This window comes from Nicotiana tabacum, chromosome 11 (assembly GCF_000715075.1).
Source record: "Nicotiana tabacum cultivar K326 chromosome 11, ASM71507v2, whole genome shotgun sequence".
NCBI lineage: Eukaryota > Viridiplantae > Streptophyta > Magnoliopsida > Solanales > Solanaceae > Nicotiana > Nicotiana tabacum.
In genome coordinates this window covers 104,397,055-104,411,060 of record NC_134090.1, presented here as the reverse complement: position 1 = coordinate 104,411,060, position 14,006 = coordinate 104,397,055, and the positions used below count along the sequence as shown (strand labels likewise).

At 41.3% G+C, this 14,006-nt stretch overlaps 1 protein-coding gene across 1 annotated transcript; it reads right to left on the bottom strand.

Moving 5' to 3' along the window:
• Window positions 1-4,377: 4,377 nt before the first annotated feature.
• On the bottom strand, window positions 4,378-4,719 carry LOC142165964 (secreted RxLR effector protein 161-like). The gene has a single exon (XM_075224357.1). It carries the CDS (start codon window positions 4,717-4,719, stop codon window positions 4,378-4,380), a length of 342 nt encoding a protein of 113 aa, XP_075080458.1.
• Between the last annotated feature and the right edge of the window lie 9,287 nt (window positions 4,720-14,006).

Genomic DNA, 14,006 nt, shown 5'->3' with positions numbered 1-14,006 from the left:
CCATAGAATAAAAATGATGATGTTAGTTTGTATGAGTCCACCAAACAATAGAGTACCTGGTCCTCTACGAGATTCTGCTGAGAATGCTAATAAACTGTAAGTAAATGAGATAAGAGATTTTTACGTGGAAAAATCCCACACAAGGGGACCAAAAACCATGACATACACCTGTAGGCTTTCAACTTTACTAACTTGTAAAAACCTATTACAAGCCACTTTGTAATGACTCCATTACAAAGAATTCAATTCAACTAACTTGTGGTACTCTTACCACAAGCTACTTTGTGACTCCCTAGTTACAAATACTTTCACTAACTTGTGATGCTCTCACCACAAGTCACTTTGTCACTCTACAGTTACAAAGGCTTTTGCTTATGACTAAACCTAGTCACAACATAAACTCAAAGAGTTTACGGATTTTACAAGAGGATTCCCAATGAACGCTTCTAGCTAAGCAATTTAGGAGATACAGTAAGTACAATCACAAAGTTACAACTCAACTGAGGACAACAAAATACTAACTTTAGGAACTGGTCCGTAGTAGCGTTCAACTTTGTTCTTCAAGCTCGTGAGAATTGATTTCTCTATTTTTGCAAAAGGCTTAAATGAGAAACTGAAAAATTCAAGTGATGTTTCAATATAAACTCATTGTTGGTATACCTTGATCACATCACTTGAAATGATGTGAGCACTTTAGTTGGTCAAGGAATGAGTGGGCGCTGGAAACAGTGCAGTGTGGCATAAATAGTGCAGGCGGTCACTTTGTTTCCAGTTGTGTCCAATTGACTTTGTAATGCTATAAGGGAACCACAAGGGTATCAGGTCCTTGTTTGGTTTCCTAGCTCCTGAAGCTGTAGCAGTTCACATTTAGCTGGAATCCGTTAAACTTGCAGTATAGTCCAAGTAGGTCAAGTTCCCTACCTGGTTCTTAACAGTAAGTTTGTTAGATCATCAAAACATAAGGCAAGGACATTTAAAGCCTATCAATTTTCCCCTTTTTGGTGATGCCAAACTTAACATCGATAAAGTGGATTTAGAGCAGTGAGAACCAGATTAAGTAACAGGAGAACACAAGTTTCACAATTAGTTTCCCCTGACTTTATGCCTTCCTTATTTACTACACTTATTTATTATTATTCCCTCTTTTGGCATCATTAAAAAGGCATAAACAGATAAACATCATAAAGAAGTCTAGCTGAGCTAACTCATGCCATATATGTGCACACAACATGATAGAGAAGAGAAACATAGAATTTAAGTAATGAGATAATAAAAGAGGATAGATTTAATATTGATAAAAAATTTATATGCATTTGCTTAAAAAGCAAGGCAACATTGGACTGTTAAGACGGGAGAAACACTGTTTCATCCCAACCACATCAAAAAAAAAGAAAACAAAATGTCTGTCAAACAAGAAAAAACATAAAAAAAATATTTCTAGAAACTGGTCACTGAAGGGGTACTTAGGGGGCACTGGGAGTAAAGGGCTTGGAAGCTGCAGGAAGTGTTTGGAGAACAAGGTCTATTCTGGTATTGGCCGACTTTTGCTCATTTAGCAGTACTACTTTCAGGTTCTCTACTTGCGCCCTGAGATCAGCATTCTCCTTTGTCAAACGAGCTACTTCATCATTTGACGCCGGAACCCCTTGGGCTTGCTGACCTTCCAAGATAGCATTCATGGCCTTCAACCGACGAATTTCCTCAGCTGCACTATTCTGAGCATTAATAAGCTGTGAAACGGTTGAAGTACTTCCTACCCCTGCCCCCATTCTTTTCTATGCGCTCGCATTCTTCCAAAGTTATCTATGAGAAAGTCTGCTTCTTAGTCCCCACCTTGCCTGCCCCCAGTGGCACTTCAAAGAATTTAAATACTCGCGTAAGAAAGAACCTGTAGGGAAGGACATGATTACCATCTTCGAATGTGGCAACCTTTTGCATGTGTTCAATCATAATAGCAGGCAGACTCATAGGAGTAAAGCTATCCAGTTGCTCCATCAAGAACAGGTCAGACATAGAAGTCACTGACCTCCTCTCAACTCGAGGCAATAGAACTTTGTTTACCAATTCAAACAGCAGCTGATAGACAGGGAGTAATGCTTTCTTATGGATCTGGTCCTCCTTCTGGTTTGCATTGTCTTTTACCACGATATTTTTGAAGTTAAACTGACACACATCATTTACACTGGATACACCAGCTGTAGGAACTTTAAGAATCTCTCCAAGCAACTTCACGTCGAACACGATGTCCACTCTATTCACCAAAGCACAGATGTGGTCTGTCTCAATGGGGAAGAGGCTAGTAAAGAAGCTTTGTACCTCATCCTCATATGCCTTAGGTGAATCTATTTGGAATAGATGCGCCCATCGTTGAAATTTGACCATTTCAAGAATTTGTCGCATACCAGCCATCTCAAAGATTGTTGGGTCAAAAGTACGACCCAGTAGAACTTTTTGGTGCCTCAGGCATTCTGAGCCAAGGCTGACTTCACTTCTCATCCTCTTCACAGAACCAGGTTCCTGAACAATTTCAAACTAGCGTTTGCCGGACTTCTCACCACTTAATTTCCCTTTTCCCTTGGATTTGAGTAACACATCCTCATCAGACATCGAGAACTCACTCACCACCTCATTCCACTTGGAACTAGAGGTTGACCCCTTCTCTATTGAAGCAAGCTGCTTCTTTTTCTGAGACCGTCTAACCAGTGAACCAGGTTCATCTGGTGTTTCCTCTTCCACCTCTACCATAGGAATCTCTTTATCACTTATGGGCATACCATCTTTCACCAGCTTCCTCCTTTGCTTTTTACTACTTTTTCTGCTCTTTTGAAAGGTAGAGTCGTAGGCCTCCTTAGCTTGCAACCTGGTAGTAGGTCATTTGGTGGAGTACGCAGGAGTGGACACAACCCTCCACTTAACTATGAACACATCAAGAGACACATTATCTAGGTCCTCGTCATCACTGGACCTCATCTCAGGTATTTGTATTTCCAAGGGCACAACAGTGAATGCAGGAGCAGAACTGTCCTGGGAATGAAAGCCCTGACCTAGGTCCTCCCGAGAGGGATCAGGTTCCTCATGTAAGGGCCTAGTAGTATTTGCTAGTGCATCGCCTTCAACAGTTACAATGGCCCCTTCGTCCCCCATACCTTGTACCTCATTTTTTCTAAGAGATAATCTCATGCAGTACACCATCAGCAAACACCACAAAGATGGTTACAACATTCTATTCCTCAATTGGCACTACTGCCACTACGGAATCGGTAGCAACAATGGCGGAACTGCCTGTGACTCAAGGTTTTGGACTTGTTCTCCACTTGGTCTTTGACTAGTGGGAACCTCAGAAGATGGAGAGGGCGGATCAACAATTTTAGGGGTTTCTAAAATAGAGATAGACGGGGAATCTGGGTGAGGTGTGATTTTAGCGGGAAGGGTAAGAGTGGGTAAAGAAGGCTTAGTAGGGATGGAAGTCTCCATAGGTTTATCAGTAGTAGGTACGACTGAGGCAGGGAGGTCAGAGTTTGTCTCAGCCATTGGAAAAATGGTGTGAAGATGCTTTTAGGAAATTCTAATGGGGGACTTATGGTTTGTGGAGAACAAACAATGGTTTTTATTAAGAGAGGATAATTATGAAGAGAGAGAGAGATAAGGGCCGGTTCTGAAATGGCGGTTGGGTGTGGAGAAGTGCAACGTTTCAGAGGGAGATGTAACGATTTGAAGTGAAGAGACGTGACAGCAGAATCTAAAAAGTTGGATGACATGGTAGTTGTGTTTTGTACCTTTTTAAGACGTGTATTAAAGATTACACAGAACTACTAACCTTTGGTACAAGAACGAGGTTCTTGACTTGTTATTTGAAAATATTAATCCTCGTTTATCATCCATGCACTGGATCTACAACTTCTATACTCATCATGCGTGTTTACCTGCAATGGTATTGAAGTGAGTTAGACAGGGCCAGAAAACACTTTTAACCAATTTTTCTTGAAGATGATTTTCATAGCCAAATAATGAGGAATCAGGTTCTCAATTGGGCTTTAAAAGCCCCAACTTCACTCTGTTTCTTTAAAAATGTTCCCTACTTAATGCCTTGGTAAAGATGTCTGCAATTTGATCTTCTGTGCTACAGAACTTCATGCATATCAATACTTTCTCCACATTGTCCCTCAGAAAGTGATGTCTCACATCAATATGCTTGGTTCTTTTGTGTTGAACTGGATTCTTGGTCATGTTGAGTGCATTTGTGTTATCACATAGAAGGGGCACAATCTCAGTGAGTACCCCAAAGTCCTCCAATTGCTGCTTGATCCACAAAAGTTGTGCACAGCAGGATGTTGCAGCTACATATTCTGCTTCAGCTGTTGAAAGAGCCATTGAGTTTTACTTCCTTGTACCCCAAAAGATGAGATATGAACCTAGGAAATGAGCCACTTCAAAAGTGCTCTTCCTGAATACAAGATAACATGCATATCTTGTATCAACATATCCAATGAGGTTAAAACTGTCACCTGTGGGATAATAAAGGACCAGGTCCTGTGTTCCTTTAAGATATCTTAGAATTTTTTTGGCTGCCTTCAAATGAGATTCCTTGGGATTTGATTGAAATCTTGCACATAGCCCCACACTGAAGACAATATCAGGTCTACTGGCAGTAAGATAGAGAAGAGACCCAATAATGCCTCTATACATAGTTTGATTCATAGGAGATCCAGTTTCATCCATGTCCAGTCGAGTGGCCGTAGCAATGGGAGTGTCTATCACCTTTGATGCTTCCATGTCAAACCTCTTCAAGAGCTCCCTGATGTATTTTTGCTAACAAATAAATGTACCCTTTAGGGACTGTTTTACTTGAAGACCCAAGAAGAAGTTCAATTCCCCCATCATGCTCATTTCAAATTCACTTCCAATGAGTTTTGCAAATTCTTCACATAGAGAATCAGTTGTTGCCCTAAAAATGATATCATCAACATAGACATGAACAATGAGCAGGTTCCTTCCCCATTTCTTTAAGAACAGAGTATTGTCAATTTTCCCTCTTTTAAAGCCATTTTCCAAGAGGAACTTTAATAGCCTTTCATACCAAGCTCGAGATGCCTACTTCAGCCCGTACAATGCTTTGTCCAGTTTAAAAACATATTCAGGGTGTTCATGACATTCAAACCCTAGAGGTTGCTTCACATAGACTTCTTCCTTAAGAAGTCCATTCAAAAATGCACTTTTGACATCCATTTGGAACAAGGTGAATTCCATATGAGATGCAAAGTGATTAGAATTCTAATAGCTTCCATGCGAGCGACCGGAGCAAACGTTTCATCATAGTCAATCCCTTCCTCCTAATTGTAGCCTTGAACTACTAGCCTGGCCTTGTTCCTTGTGGTAATTCCATGTTCATCAAGCTTGTTTCTGAATACCCACCTAGTTCCTATAATGGTTCGATCTGAGGGTCTGGGTACTAGGTGCCAAACATTGTTCCTTTCAAACTGAGCTCATCTTGCATGGCTGTAATCCAATCTGCATCTTTCAAGGCTTCCTAGATATTCTTGGGTTCTATCTGGGAGAGAAAAGCTGAGAAGGCAAGTGAATTTCTGGCTCTTGACCTAGTCTGTACTCCAGAATCTAGAGGAGTAATGATGTTGTCCATTGGATGAGAGCTTTGGTATCTCTAGTTAGACGTCTGAGGTTCATTTTGAGAGGATGTGGGTACGTTTGGCTGGTTTTCCAGCATTCTTCTCTCAGGTGCTAGTGGAGTTCCCTAAACTGCATCAACCACTCTTTTTTCAGCTTCAGTGGTTGTAATTGAAGTATTTGGTTCCAATGGAGATGAGGCAATATTGTCTTCACTCAGCTCTTTTACTTGACTCATCATATCTGCCTTTCCGTTTGTCATGTCAATGACTTCACCATGGACTAGTAAGGGTTCTCCATCTTGATTTTCTTCAGCACTCTTCTCACAAGATGGATAAGACTCATCAAAAATAACATGAACACTTTTCTCAACACATTGAGTCCGCTTATTATATATCTTGTAAGCCTTGCTTTGAGAAGAGTAGCCTAGATATATTCCTTCGTCACTCTTAGCATCAAATTTACCAAGCTGATCCTTTCCATTGTTGAGAACATAGCATTTGCACCCAAATGTTCTTAGGTGAGTCAGCTTGGGTTTCCTTCTATTCAACAATTCATAGGGGGTTTTGTTCAGAAGTGACCTGATCATGCACCTGTTCACCAAGTAGCAGGCCGTGTTGACAACTTCAGCCCAGAAGTTCTTTGCAATTCCACTATCGATTAGCATTGTTCTTGCCATCTCTTCCAGAGTTTTATTCTTCCTTTCTACTACTCTATTTTGCTGGGGAGTTCTGGGAGCTGAGAAGTTATGAGTGATCCCATTTTCATTGCAGAACTCATCAAATTTGACATTGTCAAATTTTGTCCCATGATCTGATCTAATGTATGTGACTCTAGACTCCATCTTCACCTGGATTTTCTTCACAAAAGCCACAATCACCTCAACGGTTTCATCTTTAGTTTTGAGAAATAGAGTCCATCTGAATCTGGAGTAGTCATCCATTGTCACAAAAATGTATCTTTTCCTCCTCTGCTTTGCACTCTCATAGGGCCACATATATCCATATGCAAAAGCTCTAGTGGCTTTGAGGTGCTCACATCTCATTTAGACTTAAAGGAGGACTGCACATATTTTCCTCTAGCATAGGCATCACAGACCTTTTGCACCTTGAATTTTGACATGGGCAGACCATGGACCAGGTCCTTCTGAATTAGTTTGTTCAGAAGAGAAAAACTTGTGTGGCCCAGTCTTCTGTGCCATTGTTCAGCATCATCATCAACAACTTTTAGACAACTTAGATCACCACTTTGTAAGGACTCGAAATCAGCAAGATATATGTTCTTGTATCTTTTGGCCACAAGTACCACTTCACCAGTTACCAGATCAGTAACTGTACATAGTTTGGACAAGAATTTCACCTTGTTTCCTTTATCACAAATTTGAGAGACACTTAAAAGACTGTACTTAAGGCCATTGACATAGTACACATTTTCAATAGAATGAGTGAGTGACTTTCTGACTTTTCCAACTCCCAGAATGCACCCCTTTTGTCCATTGCCAAAGGATACGCTCCTTCCTTGCAGGGCTTTTAGTGAAAGAAAGTCCATGATATTCCCAGTCATGTGCTTTGAACACCCACTATCCATGAACCATTAGTGACCGTTTCTTTCACTGTTCCCTGCACAAGGAGATTAAGAATTAGTTTTAGGAACCCAAGCAAGTTTGGGTCCCTTGTAGTAGGCAAGAGGATGAATAAGAGCTCTCGTAGTCCATGCAAGTAATGTGCGTTTTTTGTGAGTGGAACCTGGTCCCACTTTTATAGTCACCTTTTCAGCAAACACTTTATTTTTCTGAACAGATTAATCCCTAGCCTAGCAATTTTCCTTGAAGTGCCTATTGTTCCCACATTGGGTACAAGGCCAGTTATTAGAGACAATGACGTACTTGCTATGAGGGTCGTAAGATGTTTTCTCCCTTTGGAACCCTATTCCCTGCCTGTTTCTACCATTATTAGTGTGCATGGCAGTGATAGCTTCTGAGGACCAGGTCCACTTTTGGGAATTTTCAAAATCATTCTTTACTCTTTCCAGATCAGTTTGGAGGTGTTTGTTTTTCTTAATTTCAACACATATCTTAGTTCTTATAGTTTTCACCTCATTTTCAAGCCTAATGTGTTCCTCACTGGCTATCTCCTTTTCCTTTCCAGAATTTTCAGGGTTTGACTTAGTCTGTGGTCTCACTATTGTTTCCCTTAGGTCTATAATTACTTGCCAAAAAATCATTTTTTCTGAAGTTTTCAATGGTTTCCTTATGGTCAATAACTACAGCCACTAAGTCGTCTCTTGTTTTTTCAGATTCTCCTAGTTCTAAGGTCAAAGAATCCTTATCCTCCACAAGACTATGATAGACATCAATTAATATATGAGCTAAAGACATGAGTTTTTTTGGAGAATAGGATTTCAGATTTCTCTGAACATCCCTAAAATTTACCTCTTTGTTGTCCTTGTCTTCATCATCATCTGATTGGGCCATCAAAGAAAAAGTTGAGTTATATTCAATTTCCTAGACTTTAACTGCCATTATGGAACTATCACCAGCATTAGATTCATCTTCAGACTCACTAGAGGAATCCCCCATGTTGCAAGAGCCTGTTTCACCATATTGTTAATAGATCTTTTTCTCTTGAAGTCCTTGAAAGGAACTGGGTTCCTCTTAGCTATTTTCTCATGGTTGTTCTTGGAGAATTTTTGCTTCAAGATAGGACAGTTTGTCATGAAGTGTCCAAGCTTCCCATACTTATGACAAAGATCATAGTTTTTTGGTTTGTTAGAGCTGCCCCTTTTTAGTATTTCTCTATTTCTTCTGACTATCTTCTGAAATATTTTGGTTAAGTAAGCCATGTCACTGTCTTTCTTACTTGAGTCATTGTTATCAGGTTTAAGTACCAGGTTCTTTTTCCTTCTTTGGTTCTCTTTTTTCATTATCTATCTTTCTCTTCATCTCGTGGGTCTTCAAATTTTTGACCAGCTCTTCTTTGGTCAGCTCATGTAAGTCCTTTGATTCAGTAATAGCATTCACCTTGCTTTCCCAAGGGCTAGGCAGAATGTTGAGGATTTTCCTCACTAGCTTGTTTCTAGGAATAGTTTCACCAAGTGAGTGTAACTCATTTATGATGGAAGTGAATCTTATGTGTATATCTTGAATGGATTTATCGTCCTTCATGTTGAAGAGTTCATACTCGGTAGTGAGCATATCGATCTTAGACTATTTTACTTGTGTGGTTCCCTCATGAGCTGTTTGCAAAGCTTCCCATATCTCCTTGGCAGTGTCGCAGGCGGTGATTCTATTGTATTCTTCAGGTCCTATTCCATATACTAGAATCTTCTTCGGACGAAAATTCTTCTCCATAGCTTTATTGTCTACGTTAGTGTATTCTTTACTGGTTTTTTCCATTGAAAATAGAAGTTCTTCCAGTACCTTTGTTGGAACATAAGGACTATCGTATATGATATTCCATAACTCAGAATCCTCAGCCATGATAAAATTATGCATTCTTGTTTTCTACCACCCATAGTATTGTCCATTGAACCTGGGTGGTCGGTATGTAGATTGACCTTCTTCAAAATTTGGTGGAGCAACCATAAGGATCCTTCCTAGGTGTTAGCCTGATAGGAGGAACCTGCTCTAATACCAATTGTTAGTTTGTATGAGTTCATCAAACAGTAGAGTACCTCGTCCTCTACAAGATTCTACTGAGAATGCTAATAAACTGTAAGTAAATGAGACAAGGGATTTTTACGTGGAAAAATCTCACACTAGGGGACAAAAACCACGACCTACACTTGTAGGCTTTCAACTTTACTAACTTGTAAAAACCTATTACAAGCCACTTTGTAATGACTTTATTACAAAGAATTCAACTCAACTAACTTGTGGCACTCTTACCACAAGTCACTTTGTGACTCCCTAGTTACAAAGACTTTCACCAACTTGTGATGCTCTCAGCACAAGCCACTTTGTCACTCTACAGTTACAAAGGCTTTTGCTTATGACTAAACCTAGTCATAACATAAACTTAAAGAGTTTATGGATTTTACAAGAGAATTCCTAATCAACTCTTCTAGATAAGCAATTTAGCAGATACAGTAAGTAAAATCACAAAGTTACAACTCAACTAAGGACAACAAAATACTCACTTTAGGAACTGGTCCGTAGTAGCGTTCAACTTTGTTCTTCAAGCTCGTGAGAATTGATTTCTCTGTTTTTGCAAAAGGCTTGAATGAGAAACTAAAACATTCAAGTGATGTTTCAATATAAACTCATTGTTGGTACACCTTGATCACATCACTTGAAATGATGTGAGCACTTTAGTTGGTCAAGGAATGAGTGGCCACTGGAAACAGTACAGTGCAGTAGAAATAGTGTAGGCGGTCACTTTGTTTCCAGTTGTGTCCAATTGACTTTGTACTGCTATGAGGGAACCACAAGGGTATCAGGTCGTTGTTTTGTTTCCTAGCTCCTGAAGCTAGCAGTTCAAATTTAACTGGAATCTGTTAAACTTGTAGTATAGTCCAAGTAGGCCAGGTTCCCTATCTGGTTCTTAACAGTAAGTTTGTTAGATCATCAAAACCTTAGGCAAGGACATTTAAAACCTATCAGTTGATGTCCAGCCCTCCTGCTGCTTTTTGGCCTACATATGGTGTCACATGCAATAGGATCTTTCTTACCTTCAATACCTCCATGCCAAAGAAAGTTCCTATATATTTGTTTATCATGAAAATGGTAATAACAATTAAATTTGATTTAGTGGTTCTAAAAATACGTGATCTATTTTTATGCTAGTTGTTAAGCAGTTGATGCTATGTGAAAGACTTAGAAACGAGATAAGAACTTGAGAGCAAGGTGATAACCAAACCGAATGATTAATAATTTTGGCCTCGAGCTTGCTTATTCAAGGGCCTCGGGGTCGAGTCTGAAGCTCGGCTTGGAACTATAGAGGGTAATCGATGAGTGACTAACAATAGTAATAAATCAATGACGACTCTTTACGGCCAATAATAAGCAATAAATGATGAACAATAAATAAAACACAATAAATATAAGCAATAAATGAAGTAATGAGATCCAAAGAATATGTTAGAGATTAGAGAGAATGTTCTTGTGTATGTAGTATTGAGCAACAAAACACTACATAATGACAAGGATCCCCTTGATATAAGAGGGGGAATCTCAACATAGTACAAATGCATTAATTACAAAAATATGGGGCTAGTACAACCATTTAATGCCTTGATTCGCTTTTCTGACTAGTCCACTAGACTTGGCTAGCTATATGTACGCGCCTTGAAAACTTCAACTTGATCCGTCGAGATCAATAAGTCACATTGCCTCGAAGTCGATCACTGAGAACCCTCGGAGTTGACCACTGAAAACCCTCGGGATGCCTTGATGATTGTAAAATCAAACCGATGATTTCTACTGTATACAGATAGTCCCTGCGTTTCCTAGAACAAAGTGATAGGAAACGATTTTGAACTCCTACTCCTTAAGCATCATCATTATGACGTCAGCCCATCAGAGCATTAAATGCCATAACTCAAAAGCCGTACAAGGGTCACCGTCAAACACGACTATCGAGACGCCCATAAACTGCTATTGGTTCGTCCTTTCCGCTTCCCATATGACCTCTATAAATGTATCAGTCATTTGATAATTCACATTTTTACAACATATTCAAGTTTTCAAAGCCAAATCCACCCCCCTTTCACATTCTTCCTTCTTCCGTGCTTGGTTCTCTGCCTAATTTCTCAGAAAGGCCCTTTCACCATCATGGCTAGAACTTCCAAGACAGTTCCTCAGAAAGACGAGGCTACCTCTTCATCTTTAGCATCCAAAGGAAAGCCCAAAGTGATACCCACCGTTGAATTGGGTACCCCCACTGAATTCAACACGGCGAAGGATTTTTCCGTCGACAGACCTTTTGTCTACACCGGGCCGATGCGAACACGTGTCCCGATATATTAGCATCATGAAGACATAGGGAAAGTGAAGAAAGACTGTCGATGGAGGGAGGCAGTGTTGGTTGAGATCCCCGCTCTAACGAGAGCATAACGGACCACAAGGCTGGCTTCCTTTATGTATATACATACCCATTCACTTTGGGCCCGGTCGATTCTTCGAACCTTTTTTCCCTAGTGATAGATCCGGTCATTCTCGACTTCTGCGACAAGTATCGAGTGACGCTCGGCCAAATCTATCCCTTTTTCTGGAGGATAGTCTACATGCTCCGCCATTTCTCCAATGAGGTCGAGGGTGAGACCTTCACCCTCAACCATTTAATTAGATTTTATAATCCTCGATTTTATCGATGTTTGATTAAGCTCACCATCGGTCCAAAAAGCCATTTTACTCGAGCATCGATGAGGACAAAGATCGAGGATGGATGAGCAGGTTTGTCCGAGTGAGGACCTGGGACATCATCCCTGCCGAAAGGATGCCCTTCCCAGAGGAGTGGAACATGCAGTGTAAGTACCTCTCCTTCGAACATGCTTTGTGGTATTCTTACTTTTCTCCCGAAAAATGATCTCCCCTTGGTTTGTACAACTACCACTTGGTATCCTGAAGCGGGTCAGGATCTGCCGGGATGGATTAGGCAGTTGGATACCTCGTTCCCGTATCTCGTGTGGTCTTGGCCTGACCTAGCTAAAATGCGGTGGGTGGCCAAGAATCATGGTAAAGTCCTCCTTGCCACCTATATCTTATTTTTATGCTTCTCCCTCGTATCCTTTGTGCTGATAAATTTTGGCCACTATGCTTGCGCAGGCCTTGGTGATGAAGTGCAGATGAGACCGCCTCCCGATGACGAGGTGGAGACTTCAGAGCCTGTTAAGGGAAAGAAGAGGAAGAATAAGGCGGCTGCTGATTCTCCTATGACAAAGAAACCTAAATCACATAGGCCTCGAGCTACTGCCAGGACCTCGGCTTCAGCTTCTGGAGCAAGTCCCAATACTGGAATGAAGACGATGATGAGGGCGAGTACCGATTGGTACAAAGAACGAGGTCGAGTGCAGATGTCTTGCAGGTGTCCGATCAGAGGGCGCTGAATTGGGAATGGTCGATTTAGATCGATCCCGTGTGATGAAGACCCTCGAGGAGGGTGCGAATGCGGTCCTTGAGCCCCTGACCGGATGTGGTACAGTTCTCACTGGGGAGACCGTTGCTGCTAGTCCCAAAGGGTCTAGGCCCGGAGCTTTTCGGGGGCAAGATTTTCCCCTTGGTGACATCGATTCGCTGAGTGGCCTTAATTTGGGCCCTCAATTCTCGTTCGGGGAGTTAAGGGACTCCCAAAACCCAAATGCAACCAACGTGGGGGGTCCTCTCAAGCGGGGAGGTGCGCTTGGAAACTTCCTTAATGACATTGACGATACCAGCAAGGATATCGATCTCGATGCTCCCAGTGCTATTGAGGCAGCGGAGAAGTTCCAGTGGCAAGTGATAGCTGTTCATGTATACGTTTTTAGTCTCAAGCATTTTTCCTCATTTTTCTGACTCTTCTGTTTCGCCGTAGTCTAAGGAGATGTATGATCACGCCCTCTCGAGGCTCCAAGAGGAGCTTTCATGCTGTAGAAAGGAGCTTGAGAATCTCACCTCGGGACTACAGGAGTCGGAGGCCTCCTCTGCGCAAAAGGAGAAAGAGTTAAGTGAGCTTCGGGCGGCTTTGGAGGGAGTGCTCCAAGAAAAGGCTAATCTTGCTGAGCAAGTAATTTGTTATTCGTAAATCCGTTCATTGTTTTCATAATTTGATATTGACTGACTTATCTTTTCCTTCGCAGATCGGACAGAGTAATGTTGGAGATCCTCGAGCTAAGGAAGCGAATGAGGTAGTGACCTCAGAATTGGCATCGACCCAGGGTCTTCTCCAAAATGCTTGAAAAGTGATTGCTGCGCTATCTACGGCCAAGTCCGAGGTCGAAGAAAAAGTCTCTACTTATCTGAAGGACACCACCACTGCGAATCAAATAGCCCGAAATATATCGGTGGAGGCTGAGCAAAAACTGATTCGGACTGTCGCTCACGCTAGTGCAAAGGCGAGGAGGCAAGCCTTAGAGGAAGCCAGTGCTAAATGTGCCGATCTCTCAACTGAGATCGAGGAGGCCCGAGAGTCGGGGGAAGAATTGGTGCTCTTAGTCTCTTTGGACGAAGGTCCCGGAGATGGTTCGGAGGGCAGTTGCGATGAAGAGTAGGCCTACATCACCTTTTCTTCTCTTTTTTCTTTTATGTATGTATTCCCGGGGAAACAAGTCTTGTAAAGACGCCCCTTGTAAATATATTTTTTGGCAACGCAAAGAATTTTTTTTGCTTCAAGTCTTTCCATTCTTTATATTCTAGCGTTCATGCGGAGTTAGCCTTCGAATTTTGATGTTGGCTCTTTCGAGCCCATACT

What these genes read in the sequence shown, in the direction of transcription:
- LOC142165964 (XM_075224357.1), bottom strand. Translation starts at nt 4,719, where the DNA reads ATGGATGAAACTGGATCTCCTATGAATCAAACTATGTATAGAGGCATT.